Here is a 21,008-nt window from a genome sequence, read left to right on the forward strand (position 1 = left end):
ACAACTATTAAATATTTATTATTACTTGCTTGATTTGTCTTCTTTTGCACATTGCTTGTTTATTGATCTTTGATATTAATAGTTTTTCATAAATACTACTCTATTTCTTTATTTTCTTGTAAACCCCTGCAAGAAAATTAATCTCAAGATAGGATATGGTGACATATATGCACTTTCATAATAAATTTACTTTGAATTTTTGAACTTTGAAGTGAATGAATTTCAATGAGCCCAGTTATTCCTTCCTGATCTGTACCAATGGCACTGACATGTAAAAATTATGTTAATTTAAGTTTATGTTAATTTATGCTAGTCATGTCTGTAATGTACTGTCCTGCTACTGGAAAAATCTAATTTTCATGGCACTTACTCTAGGTCTGTATCCCTAAAACAATAAACTTGAACGTAAACTATCCTTATTTCCTAATTGCTCATGACAGAAGAAGACCATTCAGCCCATGGAGTCAATGCAAGGTTGGACAAACTTGGGTTGTTTTCTCTGGAGGTTTATAAAAGTATGAGGGGCATAGATAAGTCGACAACAAGTTAATACTGCTGTAGGTGACTTTAAGGTGAGAAGGAGATAAATTCAAAGGAGATGTGTGGAGCAATGTTTTATGCACAGAGAGTGCTGGGTGCCTGGAATGTGCTGCTAGGGGTGGTGATGGAGGCAAATAATACAGAGGTGTTTAAGAGGCCCTTAGCTGGGCACATGAATGTGCAGAGAATGGCAGGGTATAAACTATGTGCAGTTAATTCATTGAGGCATTATTAGTTTAATTAGCTGGGCACAGCATTGTGGGCCAAAGGGCCTGTTTCTGTGCTGTTCTGTTCTTTATTGTATTTTCTGATTATTTACATCCAATACTTGGTTTTATATGTTTGTGGCAGAGGGCAAGCCTCAAGTGGACAGATACCACTAAATTTTAGCCTCAAACTTTCAAACAGAGCCGTGAATAAAGAGAATAGCAGCAGTGCTTAAAGGGGCCACTGCTCTTCATTAAAGGGAAGTAGGGCTCAGGTTATTCAGACACTTTCTGCCTGTACAAACATTTAATACCAATCTCCAATTGTCTTTACCCGAAGAAGAGTGTGAATGTGGAACCCGTCGCTATGGGGAGCACATGAAGTGGACAGGCCTTAAGCAGGGCTGGAAGGGGCTTGTGTGGAGGATAAACGGCAATTATGGAGCAAATCAGCCTCTTTTTGAGGAATATGAAAAGGAAATGGGCGTGGCAGTGATATAGCAGGTAATGCAGAGACCTAAGCTCAGGGCTGACCTCAGGCGTTGTCTGTGTGGAGTTTGCAAATTCTCCTTCTGACCATGTGGGTATCTTCCCACATCCCAGAGTCATGCGGGTTGTTAGGCTAATCGCTTTGCTGCAAATTGCCCCTAGTGTGTGGGTGAGGGGTGGAATCCGGGGAGAATTGATACAAATATGGGAGAATGGGATGCATCTATGAGCTAGAATAGACTGAATGGGCTGAATGTCTGCCTTCAGTGTTGTAAGGAAGCATAAGAAACACTTGAAGTGAACTTTTCTGCTAACAGAGGATGTTTTGAAGATGCAGAATGGAAGGTTCTCCAGTGAATGAGAAAGTGGGCAGACTTATCCACCTTGGTAACTGCTGACCACCTGAGCAAATTCACCAGAGACAGCCATCCAGACGACAAAGCCAACCTTAAAGAGGGTGAAGGGTCCAGTGAAGCGCGGAAGCCTCAGTCCAAGCATGGTGTTGAGCTGCGAGACGGTGACGTGGAAAGCCGTGCCACTGGTAAACGCCTTCACGATTGGGTCCGACAAGTAGGTGGAAAGAAACCCCAGTTGCAGAACAAACATGCAAATCTGTAAGAGCAAGAGTGAACTGGCATAACCGTAGGAACGTGCACATACTGAGTTACAGAGGAGAGCAAGGTGTGAGCAGACGCAGTGCACGTTTTAAGGCAGAACCTCACTTTATTTCAGTACCACTGTATCACAGTTATAGAGTCATACAGCCATTTGGCCCAACTGGTCCATGCTGACCACAATGCCCATCCAAACTAGTCCTATCTGCCTGTGTTTGGCCACACTTGGCCCATATCCCTCTAAACCTTTCCTATCCATGTACTTGTCCAAATAATCTTTAAATGTTGTTAATGTACCTGATTCAACCACTTCCTCTGGCAGCTCATTCCATGTACTGACCTGGGTGAAAAATTTGCCCCTCGTAGTCGTATAAAATCTCTCCATTGTCACCTTAAACCTTTGGCCTCTAGTTCTTGGTACCCCAACCCTAGAAAAATGACTGAGTGTATTGATGCTATCTATGCCCCTTATGTTTTCATACACCTCTATAATCTCACCTCTCAGTCCACCATGCTCCAATGAATGAAGTCTCAAAATACACCCAGTGGCCATTTTATTGGGTACACCTGCTCATTAATGCAAATATCTAATCAGCCAATCATGTGGCAGCAACTTAATGCATTAAAAAATTAAAAATGCATTAAAAACACACAGAGGTCAAGAGGTTCAGTTGTTGTTCAGACTAAACATCAGAATGGGGAAAAATATTATCTAAGTGACTTTAACTGTGGAATGATTGTTATTGCAAGGTGGATGGTTTAAATATCTCAGAAACTCCTGATCTCCTGGAGTTCTCATGCACAACAGTCTCCAGAGTTTACAGAGAATGGTACTAAAAACTAAAACACATCCAGTTCTGTGGGCAAAAACACCTCATTAACGAGAGAGGTTAAAAGAGAATGGCCATTCTGTTTCAAACTCACAGGAAGGTGACAGTAACTCAAATAACCACACATTACAACAGTGGTGTGCAGAAGAGCGTCTCTGAATGCACAACACATTGAACCTTGAAGTGGACGGGCTACAGCAGCTGAAGACCTTGAACATGCACTTAGTGGCCACTTTATTCTGTACCGGAGGTACTGCAGTGCTGCCTGACCTGCTGAGCTCCCAGCACATTGTGTGTGTGTCATATATTCTGTCATGCGACAGAGACACCCTGATGATATGTTGCCTCCCAGTGCCTGGGTCAGGGATGTCTCAGAGCAGGTCCACAGCATTCTGAAGGAGAAGAGTGAGCAGCCAGAAGCCGTGGTACATATTGGTACCAGTGACATCGGTAGGAAAAGGAGGATGGTCCTGTAGACCGAACTTAGGGAGCTGGGTAAAATCTGAAAAGCAGGTCCTCCAGCAGAGTGATCTCCAGATTGCTGCCTGTCCCACACACCAGTGAGAGCAAGAATAGGGTGATTTGGGAGACGAATGCGTGGCTGAGGAACTGGTGCAGGGGACAGGGTTTCAGATTTCTGGATCACTGGGATCTCTTTTGGGGAAGGTTAGACCTGTACAGAGGGGACTAGTTACACCTAAACATGAGGGGGACCAATATCCTTGCTGGCAGGTTTGCTGGAGGTGTTGGGGTTGTTTTAAACCAGTTTGGCAGGGGGATGGGAACCAGAGTGATAGGGCTGAGGGTGGGGCAGTTGGTTTACAAGCAGAGGCAGTGTGCAGTGAGACTGTCAGGAAGGACAGACAGATGATAGGGCAAAATTGTGGTCAGTGGCATTAATTGCAATGTAATAGGTTGACAAAATTGAAAAGGGTGATGAATACAGGACTGAAGATGTTATATTTCAATGCACGCAGTATACAAAATAAGGGAGATGAACTTGTAGTGCAGTAAGAGATTGGCAGGTATGACATTATGGGCATCACTGAGTCGTGGCTGAAAGTTGGGAGCTTAATGTCCAAGGATATACATTGTATGGAAAGTACAGGCAGGTAGACAGGACTAGTGTGGCTCTGTTGGTAAAAAATGAAATCAAATCGTTAGAAAGAGGTGGCATGGGAGTGGAAGATGTAGAATCGTTGTGGGTAGAGTTAAGAAAATGCAAGGGTGAAAAGACCCTGATGGGAGTTATATGCAAGCCTTCAAACAGTAGCTAGGATGTAGATGACAAATTACAATGGAGGATAGAAAAGGCATGCCAAAAGGGAAATGTTACAATTGTTACATGGGAGATTTCAATATGTAGGTAGATTGGGAAAATCAGATTGGTGCTGGATTCCAAGAGAGAGGGTTCGTAGAATGCCTAAGAGATAGACGGCTTTTTAGAGCAGTTTGTGGTTGAGCCCACTGGAGGAAAGGTTATTCTGGACTGGGAGTTGTGAAGAGAACCAGATTTGATTAGGGAGCTTAAAATAAAGGTGACCTTAGGATAGACTTCACCCTGCAATTTGAGAGGGAGAAACTAAAGTCAGTTCAATCAGTATTACAGTGGAGTAAAGGGAATTATAGAGGCATGAGAGAGGAGCTGCATAAAGTTGATTGGAAGGAAATACTAGCAGGGATGGTGGGAAAACAGCAATGGATGGAGTTTCTGGAAGCAATTCAGAAGGCATAGGATAGCTACAGTCCAAAGAAGAAATATTCTAAGGGCAGGATGATGCAACCGTGGCTGACAAGAGAAATCAAAGCCAAAATAAAGGCAAAAGGGAGGGCACATAATAGAGCAAAAATCAATGGGTAGTTAGATGATTGGTAAACTTTTAAAAACCAATAGAATGCTGCTAAAAAGCCCTAAGGAGGGAAAAGATGAGACATGAAGGTATGCTAGTCAATAATATCAAAGAGGATACCAAATGGTTCTCTCAGATAAAGTATATAAAGTGTAAAAGAGGGGCAAGAATAAATGTTGGACTGCTGGAGAGGTAGTATTAGGGGACAAGGAAATGGCGGGTGAACTGAATAAGTATTTTGCATCAGTCTTCACTAGCCGTACGCCAGATATTCAAAAGTGTCAGGGCAGAAGTGAGTGAAGTTGCTATTACTATGGAGAAGGTGCTTTGAAAGCTGAAAGGTCTGAAGATGGATATGTCTCCTGGACCAGATGGACGACACCCCAGGGTTCTGAAAGAGGTGGCTGAAGAGATTGAAGAGACTTCGGTAATGACCTTTCAAGAATCACTAGATTCTGGCATGGTTCGGGAGGACTGCAAAGTTACTACTGTCACTCCACTCTTCAAGAAGGAAGAGAGGCAGAAGGAAGGAAATTATAGACCAGTTAGCCTGACCTCAGTGGTTGTGAAGATGTTGTAATTAATTGTTAAGGATGTGGTTTAACGTACTTGGAGGCATATGATAAAATCAGCATGGCTTCCTTAAAGGAAAATCTTGCCTGACAAACCTGTTAGAATTCTTTGAAGAAGTAACAAGCAAGGTAGACAAAGGAAAATTGGGGGATGTTGTGTACTTGGGTTTTTAGAAGGCCTTTGACAAGGTGCCACACATGAGGCTGCCTAACAAGTTGATCCCATGGTATTGCAGGAAAGATACTAGCATGGATAGAGGATTGGCTGATTGGCACGAGGCAAAGAGTGGGAATAAAGGGAGCCTCTTCTGATTGGCTGCCAGTGTGACTAGTGGTGTTCCACAAGTGTTAGTGTTGGGGCCGCTTCTCTTTACGCTATATGTCAATGATTTGGATGACAGAGTTAATGGCTAGTGGCCAAGTCTGCAGATGATATGAAGATAGGTGGAGGGGCAGGTAGTGTTGGGGAAGCAGGGAGTCTGCAGAAGGACATAGACAGATTGGGAGAATGGACAAAGAAGTGGCAGATTGAATACAGTGTCAGGAAGTGTATGGTCATGCACTTTAGCAGAAGGAACAAAAGCACAGACTATTTTATAAGCAGATAGAAAATTCAAAAATATGAGGTGGAAAGGGACTTGTGAGTTCTCATGCAGGATTCCCTATCGATTAACTTGCAGGTTGAGCCGGTGCTGAGGAAGCCCAATATTACCATTCCTTTAGAGAGGACTAGAATATAGAAGCAAAGATGTAATACTGAGGCCTAATGCTCCTCCTATGTCTTGTGGTCTAAAATGCAGAATAAAGTCTAACAACTGCAGAGGAAGTACAGTGCAGTGCAGGTAGACAATAGTCAAAACAAGATAGTACACTAACAATATTTAACAGACACTTGGACAGGTACGTGGCTAGGAAATGTTTAATAGCATCTAGACAGGTGCTGCAACTCCTACAGTTACAGAGGAAAGTACCTGGGTTGAAGGGCTTGCCCAGATGACTGTATGGCCTTGTGGGTGAGGTTACAAGAGGATGATGGGGGCCGGCCAGCTGAAACTCAGCAAGGAGAGAGAGAGAGAGACAGGAGTAATTACCATCATCAGTCCTGAGAGGAAGGTCACAGCTGACGCCACAGATATCCGCTGCTTCTCTAGCTCTGGGTCCTCCTGGGTTGTTACGTTCCATCCCGACGGGTGGGGTACCAGCCGCTCAACCACAGAGCCAGTCATCAAACTTATCCCAGCAAAGGTGCCTGCAAGTTCAAAATTCAAAGTATATTTATTATGAAAGTACATAAACGTCATCATATACAGCCCTGAGATTAGTTTTCTTGTGGGCATACTCAGTAAATCCAAGAAAGACAATAGAATAGAAAGGTCGTACCTAACAGGGCAAACAACCAAAGTGCAAAAGACAACAAACTGTGCAAATACAAAACCAAAAAAAAAATAATAAATAGATAAGCAATAAATACTGAGAACATGAGATGAAGGATAGTTAAAATTGAGTCTATAGGTGTGGGAATATTCAGTGATGGGGTGAGTGAAGTTATCTCCTTTGGTTCAAGAGTCAGGTGGAGAGGCTAATCTTTGGTCACCAGCACTTAAAAGGTTTGAAAATATTACTGTTTGCTTGTTTTCCACCTCCGAAGCTGAATGTCAGGAGGTGGGCTCTACCATTGACCATTAGGTTCTGACCCATATAAAATAATTTCTCCTCCTGCTAACAATAAAAGGTTTCATTATCAGTATGATAAGCGTCCGTCATTAAGGACCCCCCACCATCAAGGACATGCCCTCTTCTCATTGTTACCATCAAGTAGGAGGTACACACTCAGTGTCGTGAACTACATTTCCCTATCTGGATAATATCACCATCTGTGGTCACGACAACCTCCAACGATTTTTCCAAGTGGCCAAAGCCCTGAACCTTACTTATAACAGGGACAAGTGTGTGTTCGGAACCACCCGACTCGCTATCCTTGAGTATGTCGTGGAGAACGAGGTCATTGGCCCTGATCCCGACCATATGCGCCCCCTGTGGAACTCCCTCTTCCCACCACCCTCAGAGCCCTCAGACGGTGCCTGGGCTTCTTTTCGTATTACGCCCTCAAAAGACAGTACCTACGACGGGTGAACACCGTGTACGCAAGACATCGCCTAGCGACGTGGCGACAGCGACCCAGCGAGTTGAGCGGGGAGTTTCTCCGAGCCCTACAGACACTCGTGCGAACTTGCGACTGCAAAGGTCTGACGGCGGAACAACATGCGGAGCTGCTAGTACGAGACGCCTTCGTTACGAGGATCAGGTCAGTGTACGTGCGCCTGGCAGCGGCGTTGGGCTGCTGACATAGTAAGAGCCTATATCTCGCCTCACGTCTCGGAAGGTTATTGACGGTGCATCACTCAGCGATTCAAGAACAATCTCTTCCCCCCACCATCTAATTTCTGAATGGACATTGAATAGAGAGACATCCATTTAGAATGTAGATGAGGAGGAATTTCTTTAGCTAGAGGTGGTGAATCTGTGGAATTTGTTGCCTCAGGTGACTGAGGTGGTCAGGTCAGTGGGTATATATAAGGCAGAGGTTGATAAGTTCTTGGTTAGTCAAGGCATGAGCAGTTACGGGGAGAAGACAGGAGAATGAGTTTCAAGGGGAAATTGGATCAGCCATGATAAAATGACAGTGCAGACAGAAATGGCCTAATTTTGCTCCTGAATGGACATTGAACCCATAAACAGAACTATCTTGTTTCTGTTTTTGCACTACTTATTTAATTTAACTATTATATATACAGGTAGATATACATTGTAATTCACAGGTTTTTTCTATATTGCATCGTACTGCTGCCGCCAAATTAACAAATTTCATGGCACATGCCAGTGATATTAAAAACAAGAGAAAATCTGCAGATGCTGGAAAGCCAAGCAACACACACAAAATTTTGGAGGAACTCAGCAGGCCAGGTCCTAAGACAAGTCCTGATGAAGGGTCTCAGCCTGAAACGTCGACTGTACTCTTTTCCATAGATGCTGCCTGGCCTGCTGAGTTCCTCCAGCATTTTGCCAGTGACATTAAACCTGATTCTGATTCTGAATACAAAAGCAATTCCAACACTTCATTTATTTTTAGCTCTCTCTTTCAATGGTTGCACTATTACCTGGGCAGAAAGATATGGACATCCAGATTTTATTTTTTTAAAGATACAGCGTATCAACAGGCCCAACGAGCCCACACTGCCTAATTACACCCATGTGACCAATTAACACACTAACTCGTATGTCTTTGGAATGCGGGAGGGAACTGGTATGCCTGGAGGACTGAAAAATCTCCTTACAGACAGTGGCGGAATTGAACCCAGGTCGCTGGAGCTGCAAAGCTCCACTGTGCAAAGCTGACCACTATGCTACTGTGCTGCCCCACCTTAACTCTGTCACGTGGACAAGTGGGACTGGGGTAAGTCTAGGTAGGTCCTTCCTGACCTACTGCTGTGTACATTACAAGTCGACTGTACTTCCTCAGAAGGCTGGCGTCATTCAATGTTTGTAGTGAGATGCTGAAGATGTTCTATCGGTCAGTTGTGGAGAGCGCCCTCTTCTTTGTGGTGGCGTGCTGGGGAGGCAGCATTAAGAAGAGGGACGCCTCACGTCTTAATAAGCTGGTAAGGAAGGTGGGCTCTGTCGTGGGCACAGAACTGGAGAGTATGACATCGGTGGCAGAGCGGAGGGCGCTGAGTAGGCTACGGTCAATCATGGAAAACCCTGAACATCCTCTGCACAGCACCATCCAGAGACAGAGAAGCAGCTTCAGCGGCAGGTTGCTGTCAATGCAATGCTCCTCAGACAGGATGAAGAGATCATTACTCCCCAACGCCATTCCGCTCTACAATTCAACCACCAGGGGCAAGACATGTTAAGTGCCGGGGTTAGGACTGAGCTTAAGTTACCACTCAATGCACTTTAGTAAACTATTTAAGAACTTTTTGAAAGCTATTTATTAATGCTTTTTGGGAGGGTGATTTTAGATGCATATCATATTTATACTGTTAAATACTGTATGTAATTAGTTTTGCTACAATAAGTGTATGGGACACTGGAAAAATGTTGAATTTCCCCTTGGGGATGAATAAAGTATCTATCTATCTATCTATCTATTGTGTTTCCTATTCCATTAAGTAAAAGATGAGCGTAGTTTGAACGTAAGTACCCCACCTGTGGACACATGTCGTCCAGTTCCAAAAAACACGTAGAACACAACCGGGAAGAAAGAGGTGTAGAGTCCATAAATTGGAGCCACAGAGGTCAGCAGAGCAAAGGACATTCCTGGTAAGACATAACAAGGTAACAAGGAATTATATAGTGCAATATATTCCCTGGATGGGAAGCCAGTCAATGGAATCCAAAATGTCCCATTAGTCTTGAATGCTCAGAGACCTGGTTTGCAAACTAGCCTGGAGCTAGAATGAGGAAGAATTGTTGCACAGTGTGTCGGCTGCCAGGGTGAATCACTTGTGAGGACAGGGATGCAGTGAGGAAAGAAATAATTTGTCACAAACGTGGCAATTCCTTCTTTGGGAGTTTGGCTGTCTGATGGGACTGGCAAATCACAAAATATCTCTCTAAACTGGAGAATCCACGTGTCTCACTATTATTGCAATCTATTCACAATCAGATAAGCAAAAGGTTTCTATTTACTTGGATATTTTTGGTGTCAAACATAATAAGGCAACATCAAATTAATGATTTTAGTGTAAACATTCTGCTGTGATGGTGTCAGTGAATTGTCAAATCACACAATAGAATGCATGAGCACTGTGGATGAGAAGTGGAGAGTTATACTGTAAAAAGAATAATAGATTTTTGCATCACTTGCAGGGAGAGTGATAAAATGTGTCACATGTAAAGATGTGGAGGAAAGTGTGATTTATATGTCCAGAGAGAGAGGCTGCATCAGTGACTGTGTGCAAAAACACCAGGGTCCCTCTGAAGCCCAGCACTTACAAGAGACTGGAGTGAAGGAAGTTAAGCGAGAACATGGCTGAGGTATAGAAAACTAGGAAGGATACACATGGGGAAGATTACAGGAAACTTTTTCCTTTACTGTATCAGGAGTGCATAAAACTGTGGGACACAGAGTTATGGAAAGGGAAGAGATTGAGAAAGGATTGGAGGAGGTCCTTTTCCACCAAAAGAGTATCTTGATGGCCTGAATGTACAGGGCAATGGGCCAAGTGCTCAGAGATGGGGTTAGTACGGAAGGGTGCTAACTAGTCACTACGGATGTGTTGGGCCGAATAGCCTATTTCCATGCTATACAGCCAGAGACTTTTTTCCAAGGGCAGAAATGGTTAACGTGAGAGGGCATAATTTTAAGGTTATTGCAGGGCAGTATAGGGCAGAGGTCAGAGGTATGTTCTTCACACAGAAAGTGGTAGGTGCATGGAATGCCCTAACGGGGCAATAGTAGAGGCAGATGCATTAGCGCCATTTAATAAACTCTTAGATAAGCACATAGATGATAGAAAAATGGAGGGCTATGTAGGAGGGAAGAGTTAGATTTATCTTAGAGTAGGCTACAAGGTTGGCACAACATCATGGGCCTAATTTGGAGTATTATGTGCAGTTCTGCTCACTTACCTACAGGAAAGATATCAGTAAGATTGAAAGAGTACAAAGAAAATCTACCAGGACTTGAAGACCTGAGTTATAGGGAAAGGTTGAATAAGTTAGGACTTCATTCCCCAGAACATAGAGGATTGAAGGGAGATTTGATGGAGGTACACAAAATTATGAGGGGTTTAGATCGGGCAAATGCAAGCTGGCTTTTTTCCACTGAGGTTGGGTGAGACTAGAACAAGAGGTCTTGGACTAAAGGTGAAAGGTGAAATGTTCAAAGAGCACATGAGGGGTGAACTTCATTTAGTTGGTGGTGAGAATGTGGAACAAGCTGCCAGCAGAAGTTATAGCCACGGGTTCGATTTCAGTATTTAAGAGAAGACAGGATAAGTACATGGATGGGAGGTGTATGGAGACAATTGTTGATGGGACTAGACAGAATAATAGTTTGGCATGGGCTAGATGGCTGAAAGTCCTGATTCTGTGCTGTAATGCACTATGGTGCTATGACTCTCTGATAGGGCAGAACTTACTGCACTCTCCAAAGCACTACATGGGCATGAGATCTTTCCCATAATTTATCAGACCTTGAGAAGGTTGGGGTGAGCTGCTGTTGAACCGCAGCGGTCCATGGCTCTGATGAGGAGAAAGTTCCAAGTTCAGATCCTGTGACGGTGAAGGACACATAATGTTTCCAGGTCAGGACGGTGTGTGACTGGGAAGTGGCGGTATTCCAATATGCCTTCTGCCACACTCAATCCACATGTGATGTGCTCCACTTGCCCTCTCTTCAGTCTCCCCACATGTGTCGCTCTCTTCCCTCGGTGTCTCTATGGTTGATGTACACCCTGCCCACTCACTCCACCTCCTCACTTTGTCTCTGCATGTGATACATTCTTCAGTCAGTCACTTAGATGTTGCTCCTTGCAATCATGAACACCATCAGGGAACCCAAGTTTAAGAATGGCTCATGCTATTAAATGTGTCCCAGTGAGTTGAGCTATGGGTGTATACCTAGCCTCAACACCTTACTCAGTGCAGGAGGAAACACAGTGGCAATAAAAGCCATTTGTTTTCAGTCATTGAATTGCAGTGCTACAGTGTTGTGGGTCCAGTGAGAAGCACAAGTCATTAGTTCTGGCCCTTTTAGTCTTTGATTCATAAAATAGACTGTTCTGTCACCAGGTCCCTGAACCTCCAATGTGTTGGCTGCTGCAGGGAGGATCAAACAGGAGAAGTTCAAATGCAAATCAGATTGATTGTCCACTGCTTGAAATAACTGAGTTTAGATTGACTCGAGATCAGACAATGCTGGAAACACTCAGTAGGTAAGGCAGCATCTATGAAGAGAGGAGCTGAGTTAACATTAAAGGTCTATTTCTCCTTCCATCTGAAGGATCTTCCAACTTGAAACATTAACTGTGTTTCTTTCTCCACAGATACTGCCTGACCTTTCACATTTAGTGTTTCCAACATTTGCCAATGTTTGGAGGCACAACAGACTGTAGATGCTGATATCTGCAGCAACAAACAAGATGCTAGAGGAACTCAACGGGTCAGGCAGCATCTATGGAGGGAAATAAATAGTTTTCAACATTAGAAAGACAAAGCACAGACCAGGTGACCACTTCACTGAGTGCCATGGCCAACTGGAGTTGCTGATTGGCAGCTATTTTAATTTGCCTCCGCATTCCCACACCAACCTGTCTTTCCCTAGCCTCCTCCACTTACAGGGTGGGGCTAAAAACAAACTAGAGGAACTAGAGGAACAACCACTCCATCTGTCCATCACCCACACACCCCTCCCACTGGGTCCTCTCCCCCACCCACTCCATCTGTCCATCACCCACACACCCCTCCCACTGGGTCCTCTCCCCCACCCACTCCAACTGTCCATCACCCACACACCCCTCCCACTGGGTCCTCTACCCCACCCACTACATCTGTCCATCACCCACACACCCCTCCCACTGGGTCCTCTCCCCCACCCACTCCATCTGTCCATCACCCACACACCCCTCCCACTGGGTCCCCTCCCCCACCCGTTCCATCTGTACATCACCCACACACCCCTTCCACTGGGTCCCTTCCCCCACACACTCCATCTGTCCATCACCCACACACTCTTCCCACTGGGTCCCCTCCCCCACCCACTCCATCTGCCCATCACCCACACACCCCTCCCACTGGGTCCCCTCCCCCACCCACTCCATCTGTCCATCACCCACACACCCCTCCCACTGGGTCCCCTCCCCCACCCACTCCATCTGTCCATCACCCACACACCCCTCACACTGGGTCCCCTCCCCTACCCACTCCATCTGTCCATCACCCACACACCCCTCCCACTGGGTCCCCTCCCCCACCCACTCCATCTGTCCATCACCCACACACTCCTCCCACTGGGTCCTCTCCCCCACCCACTCCATCTGTCCATCACACACACCCCTCCCACTGGGTCCCCTCCCCCACCCACTCCATCTGTCCATCACCCACACACCCCTCCCACTGGGTCCTCTCCTCCACGCGTTCCATCTGTCCATCAACCACACACCCCTCCCACTGGGTCCCCTCCCCCATCCACTCCATCTGTCCATCACCCACACACCCCTCCCACTGCGTCCCCTCCCCCACCCATTCCATCTGTCCATCACCCACACACCCCTCCCACTGGGTCCCTTCCCCCACCCACTCCATCTGTCCATCACCCACACACCCCTCCCACTGGGTCCCCTCCCCCACCCACTCCATCTGTCCATCACACACACACTCCTCCCACTGGGTCCCCTCCCCCACCCACTCCATCTGTCCATCACCCACACACCCCTCCCACTGCGTCCCCTCCCCCACCCACTCCATCTGTCCATCACCCACACACCCCTCCCACTGTGTCCCCTCCCCCACCCACTCCATCTGTCCATCACCCATACACCCCTCCCACTGCGTCCCCTCCCCCACCCGTTCCATCTGTCTATCACCCACACACCCCTCCCACTGGGTCCCCTCCCGCATCCACTCCATCTGTCCATCACCCACACACCCCTCCCACTGGGTCCTCTCCCCCACCCACTCCATCTGTCCATCACCCACACTCCCCTCCAACTGGGTCCCCTCCCCCACCCACTCCATCTGTCATTCACCCACACACCCCTCCCACTGGGTCCCCTCCTCCACCCACTCCATCTGTCCATCACCCACACACCCCTCCCACTGGGTCCTCTCCCCCATCCACTCCATCTGTCTATCACCCACACACCCCTCCCACAACCACTCCATCTGTCCATCACCCACACACCCCTCCCACTGGGTCCCCTCCCCCACCCACTCCATCTGTGCATCACCCACACACCCCTCCCACTGGGTCCCTTCCCCCACCCACTCCATCTGTCCATCACCCACAAACGCCTCCCACTGGGTCCCCTCCCCCACCCACTCCATCTGTCCATCACCCACACACCCCTCCCACTGGGTCCCCTCCCCCACCCACCCCATCTGTCCATCACCCACACACCCCTCCCACTGGGTCCCCTCCCCCACCCGCTCCATCTGTCCGTCACCCACACACTCCTCCCACTGGGACCCTTCCCCCACCCACTCCATCTGTCCATCACCCACACACCCCTCCCACTGGGTCCCCTCCCCCACCCGTTCCATCTGTCCATCACCCACACACCCCTCCCACTGGGTTCCCTCCCCCACCCACTCCATCTGTCCATCACACACACCCCTCCCACTGGGTCCCCTCCCCCACCCACTCCATCTGTCCATCACCCATACACCCATCACTGGGTAACGTCCCCCACCCACTCCATCTGTCCATCACCCACTCACCCCTCCCACTGGGTCCCCTCCCCCACCCGCTCCATCTGTCCATCACCCACACATCCCTCCCACTGGGTCCCCTCCCACAACCACTCCATCTGTCCATCACCCACACACCCCTCCCACTGGGTCCCCTCCCCCACCCACTCCATCTGTCCATCACACACACACCCCTCCCACTGGGTCCCCTCCCCCATCCACTCCCTCTGTCCATCACCCACACACCCCTCCCACTGCGTCCCCTCCCCCACCCACTCCATCTGTCCATCACCCACACACCCCTCCCACTGGGTCCCCTCCCCCATCCACTCCATCTGTCCATCAACCACACACCCCTCCCACTGGGTCCTCTCCCCCACCCGTTCCATCTGTCCATCACCCACACACCCCTCCAACTGGGTCCTCTCCCCCACCCACTCCATCTGTCCATCACCCACACACCCCTCCCACTGGGTCCTCTCCCCCACCCACTCCATCTGTCCATCACCCACTCACCCCTCCCACTGGGTCCTCTCCCCCACCCACTCCATCTGTCCATCACCCTGACACCCCTCCCACTGGGTCCCCTCCCCAACCCACTCCATCTGTCCATCACCCACACACTCCTCCCACTGGGTCCCTTCCCCCACCCACTCCATCTGTCCATCACCCACACACCCTTCCCACTGGGTCCCCTCCCCCACCCATTCCATCTGTCCATCACCCACACCCCTCCCACTGGGTCCCCTCCCCCACCCACTCCATCTGTCCATCACCCACTCACCCCTCCCACTGGGTCCTCTCCCCCACCCACTCCATCTGTACATCACCCACACACCCCTCCCACTGGGTCCTCTCCCCCACCCACTCGATCTGTCCATCACCCACACACCCCTCCCACTGGGTCCCCTCCCCCACCCACTCCATCTGTCCATCACCCACACACCCCTCCCACTGGGTCCTCTCCCCCACCCACTCCATCTGTCCATCACCCGCACACTCCTCCGACTGGGTCCCCTCCCCCACCCACTCCATCTGTCCATCACCCACACACCCCTCCCACTGGGTCCCCTCCCCCACCCACTCCATCTGTCCATCACCCACACACTCCTCCCACTGGGTCCCCTCCCCCACCCACTCCATCTGTCCATCACCCACACACCTCTCCCACTGGGTCCCCTTCCCCACCCACTCCATCTGTCCATCACCCACACACTCGTCCGACTGGTTCCACTCCCCCACCCACTCCATCTCTCCATCACCCACACACCCCTCCCACTGGGTCCCCTCCCCCACCCACTCCATCTGTCCATCAGCCACACACCCCTCCCACTGGGTCCCCTCCCCCACCCACTCCATCTGTCCATCACCCACACACCCCTCCCACTGGGTCCCCTCCCCCACCCACTCCATCTGTCCATCACCCACACACCCCTCCCACTGGGTCCCCTCCCCAACCCACTCCATCTGTCCATCACCCACACACCCCTCCCACTGGGTCCCCTCCCCAACCCACTCCATCTGTCCATCACCCACACACCCCTCCCACTGGGTCCCCTCCCCCACCCACTCCATCTGTCCATCACCCACACACCCCTCCCACTGGGTCCCCTCCCCAACCCACTCCATCTGTCCATCACCCACACACCCCTCCCACTGGGTCCCCTCCCCCACCCATTCCATCTGTCCATCACCCACACACTCCTCCCACTGGGTCCCCTCCCCCACCCGCTCCATCTGTCCATCACCCACACACTCCTCCCACTGGTTCCCCTCCCCCACCCACTCCATCTGTCCATCACCCACACACCCCTCCCACTGGGTCCCCTCCCCCACCCGCTCCATCTGTCCATCACCCACACACTCCTCCGACTGGATCCCCTCCCCCAACCACTCCATCTGTCCATCACCCACAATCCCCTCCCACTGGGTCCCCTCCCCCACCCACTCCATCTGTCCATCGCCCACACACCCCTCCCACTGGGTCCCCTCCCCCACCCACTCCATCTGTCCATCACCCACACACCCCTCCTACTGGATCCCCTCCCCCACCCGTTCCATCTGTCTATCACCCACACACCCCTCCTACTGGATCCCCTCCCCCACCCGTTCCATCTGTCTATCACCCACACACCCCTCCCACTGGGTCCCCTCCCCCACCCACTCCATCTGTCCATCGCCCACACACCCCTCCCACTGGGTCCCCTCCCCCACCAACTCCATCTGTCCATCACCCACACACCCCTCCTACTGGATCCCCTCCCCCACCCACTCCATCTGTCCATCACCCACACACCCCTCCCACTGTGTCCCCTCTCCCACCCACTCCATCTGTCCATCACCCACACCCCTCCCACTGGGTCCCCTCACCCACCCACTCCATCTGTCCATCACCCACACACCCCTCCCACTGGGTCCCCTCCCCTACCCGCTCCATCTGTCCATCACCCAAACACACCTCCCACTCGGTCCCCTCCCACACCCACTCCATCTGTCCATCACCCACACACTCCTCCCTCTGGGTCCCCTCCCCCACACACTCCATCTGTCCATCACCCACACACCCCTCCCACTGGGTCCCCTCCCCCATCCACTCCCTCTGTCCATCACCCACACACCCCTCCCACTGCGTCCCCTCACCCACCCACTCCATCTGTCCATCACCCACACACCCCTCCCACTGGGTCCCCTCCCCCATCCACTCCATCTGTCCATCACCCTCACACACCTCCCACTCGGTCCCCTCCCGCATCCACTCCATCTGTCCATCACCCACACACCCTTCCCACTGGGTCCTCTCCCCCATCCACTCCATCTGTCCATCAACCACACACCCCTCCCACTGGGTCCTCTCCCCCACCCGTTCCATCTGTCCATCACCCACACACCCCTCCCACTGCGTCCCCTCCCCCACCCACTCCATCTGTCCATCACCCACACACCCCTCCCACTGCGTCCCCTCCCCCACACACTCCATCTGTCCATCACCCACACACCCCTCCCACTGGGTCCCCTCCCCCATCCACTCCATCTGTCCATCACCCACACACCCCTCCCACTGCGTCCCCTCCCCACCCACTCCATCTGTCCATCACCCACACACCCCTCCCACTGCGTCCCCTCCCCCACCCATTCCATCTGTCCATCACCCACTCACCCCTCCGACTGGTTCCCCTCTCCCACCCACTCCATCTCTCCATCACCCACACACCCCTCCCACTGGGTCCCCTCCCCCACCCACTCCATCTGTCTATCAGCCACACACCCCTCCCACTGGGTCCCCTCCCCCACCCACTCCATCTGTCCATCACCCACACACCCCTCCCACTGTGTCCCCTCCCCCACCCACTCCATCTGTCCATCACCCACACACCCCTCCCACTGAGTCCCCTCCCCCACCCACTCGATCTGTCCATCACCCACACACCCCTCCCACTGGGTCCCCTCCCCCACCCACTCCATCTGTCCATCACCCACACACCCCTCCCACTGGGTCCCCTCCCCCACCCACTCCATCTGTCCATCACCCACACACCCCTCCCACTGGGTCCCCTCCCCCTCCCACTCCATTTGTCCATCACCCACACACACCTCCCACTCGGTCCCCTCCCCCACCCACTGCATCTGTCTATCACCAACACACCCCTCCCACTAGGTTCTCTCCCCCACCCACTCCATCTGTCCATCACCCACACACTCCTCCGACTGGGTCCCCTCCCCCACCCACTCCATCTGTCCATCACCCACACACCCCTCCCACTGGTTCCCCTCCCCCACCCACTCCATCTGTCCATCACCCACACACCCCTCCCACTGGGTCCCCTCCCCCCCACCCACTCCATCTGTCCATCACCAACACACTCCTCCCACTGGGTCCCCTCCCCCACCCACTCCATCTGTCCATCACCCACACACCCCGCCCACTCGGTAACGTCCCCCACCCACTCCATCTGTCCATCACCCACACACCCCTCCCACTGGGTCCCCTCCCCCACCCGCTCCATCTGTCTGTCACCCACACACCCCTCCCACTGGGTCCCCTCCCCTACCCACTCCATCTGTCCATCACCCACACACTCCTCCCACTGGGTCCCCTCCCCCACCCACTTCATCTGTTCATCACCCACACACTCCTCCACCCACTCCATCTGTCACGCACACACTCAATCACCCTCTTCACCTGGATTCTCCTATCAACTCTTGCCACAGTCCTTGCGCTCATCACTTTTTACTGGTTATCTCCCCTCTAAGTCCAGATGAAAGGTCTTGAACTGAAGCATTGAATATCTACTACTCTCCGGAGATGATGCCTGATTTTGTTGTCTTTCTTATTTCCATTAAATTGGCCTGATTTTTTTAGGGTCATTGCACACAGTGATAGTGAGGGACTCAAGTGAGTGTCAGATGGGTCAGTATGGACAGGACAGACTGAATGGCCTGTCATGTTCCATGCTGTATATCTCTGTGACTCAATGAGTGGCTGAAGAGTTCATCAGATAGAGGGAATGTGTGAAGAATACATCTCCTATAAACTGGGAGTGAAGCTGGGAGTGAATAAGAGAGTGCAGAGTGTAAAATGTGGAAGGATGGAAATCAAGTATAGGGATGGAGATAGTAAATAGTGTCCTGAATGTCGACTGTGTGAGTAAACGGCATTCAAACATGGATCATGTGTAAAGAGGGTATCACATTTCGGGAGTGCGTAAGGGCACTGTACAGTGTGGGTAAAGGGAGAGTGTATTGAATGCTGTGATAGGGAGTGAAATTTATACTGCATGGAGAGAGAAAAGTGGATCATTTGCAGAAATAAAGTGTGTTTCACATATAGAAAGAGAATGAGGCATGTTCCACGTATTCAAGAGTGAAATGGAACTGAAATTGGTTTATTTTTGCCGCATGTACTGAGGCACTGTGAAAAGCCCATTGTGCATACTGCCCATACAGAATAGTTCATTACATTGTACATTGAGGTAGAACAAGGCAAAACAATGATAGAATGCAGAATAGAGTGTCACAGCAGAATAAAGTTTTACAGAGAAAGTGCCAGGCAGGTAGTCATCAAATTGCAAGATCATAACCAGGTAAATTGTGAAGTCAAGAGTCCATCTTATTGTGCAAGGGAACCATTCAATAGTCTTTTAATAGCGGTGTAAGAGCTATCCATGAGTCTGGCTTTTGAATATCTACCTGATGGAATGGGGGGGGGGGGGCAAAGAGAAGAGAGAAGGGTGGGTGGGGTCTTGATTATGCTGTCTGCTTTATTGAGGCAACATGGAGTATAGACAGAGTCCCATGGAGGAGAGGCTGGTTTCCGTGATTTACTGAGTTGTGTCCGCAACTCCCTGCAGTTTCTTGCAGTCACATGGAGAACAGTTGCCATACCAAGCCGTGATGGTGCAGTGAGGTGGAGAGTAAATACAGGGTGTATTGCATGAAGAAACGGAGACAATTAAGAGTGGAAGCAAAGTTTCACCTGGTGAGAGTGAGCTGTGAGCGTACGGTTTGTGAAGTATGTTGACTTTGAGAGGGTGAAAGATGGAGGAAGGTGGAAGAGTTCCTGGGATGGAGAGACGAACACACACAGAGACAGAAAGACTGAAGAGGGTATCACGTGTCGGGTGGGTGACGAGAGTACCACATTCAGACAATGAGTGAGTGAGGTGAAAGTTAGCCACCATAAGTGGAAAGTGTATCACATGTGGAAGAATGGATCTTGCGTACAGGTAACCATAAAACGTTTTTCACACAGAGGGAAGAGTGCAGAGTATATCTCAGGTACACAGAGGGAGTGAAGAAAGTGTGAGAGAAGAAAGAGGAAGTGAGAAGAGAGATAGAGAGAGGTGTGCTTCACATGACAAACCACGATAAGAATTCTTCACTCAGAGGGTGGTGGAACGAGCTGCCGGTGGAAGTGGTGGATGCTGGATCAAAGTTAACATTTAAGAGAAGTTTGGAGAGATATGGTCCTGGTGCAGGTCAATGGGACCAGGCAGAAGACCAGGTGGGCATGGACTACATGAGCCGAAGGGTCTGTTTTTTGTGCTGTGATATTCTCTAACACTCTGACGTGGGAGTATATTTTCTAAATCATCTACCAGCTGCACAGTGGGAGGAGAAGTGAATGAGTAAAGAGGGTCAGAAGGAGTGCATCACCTGTTGAGTGAGAATGGAGACTATATAGAGAGATGTTGAATTAACATGAGCATCATATGTAAAGGAAGAAAGAAGTGTGTATCACAGGTAGAGAGAGTGAGTGTCAAGAGTTTATCACATTGGAGATTGCAGTATATGAACATCATTCTGATGCAGGTAGTACATTTCCTGATTCATTTACCAGATGTAGGTGTGCTGCTGACAACTTTGTGGGACATGAGGTATTTTCTATGAAGTTTAACCTCTACTTGTCATAAGCGTTGAGGTAATAAACATGAAGTTTTTTTTCCATTCTATGATTATTCAGTATTTTGATTGATAAGATTTAATTTCCTATAAT

At 49.8% G+C, this 21,008-nt stretch overlaps 1 protein-coding gene across 7 annotated transcripts in view; it reads right to left on the reverse strand.

Annotated features, from left to right (window-relative positions):
- slc26a10 (solute carrier family 26 member 10) overlaps window positions 1-21,008 on the reverse strand; it is a 142,089-nt gene that overhangs the window by 114,502 nt on the left and 6,579 nt on the right. For all 7 annotated transcript variants that reach the window (XR_009509001.1, XM_059956119.1, XM_059956121.1 and 4 more), the window contains 3 exons: window positions 9,311-9,421; window positions 6,193-6,350; window positions 1,683-1,847 (listed from right to left, as the gene is read on the reverse strand). Coding sequence is in view for 6 of the 7 variants with exons in the window: in XM_059956119.1 (XP_059812102.1) it covers window positions 1,683-1,847; window positions 6,193-6,350; window positions 9,311-9,421 (434 nt within the window). In the remaining variant the exon portion in view is untranslated. The remainder of the gene's footprint in view (window positions 1-1,682; window positions 1,848-6,192; window positions 6,351-9,310; window positions 9,422-21,008) is intronic.

This window comes from Hypanus sabinus, chromosome X1 (assembly GCF_030144855.1).
Source record: "Hypanus sabinus isolate sHypSab1 chromosome X1, sHypSab1.hap1, whole genome shotgun sequence".
Taxonomy (NCBI): Eukaryota; Metazoa; Chordata; class Chondrichthyes; order Myliobatiformes; family Dasyatidae; genus Hypanus; species Hypanus sabinus.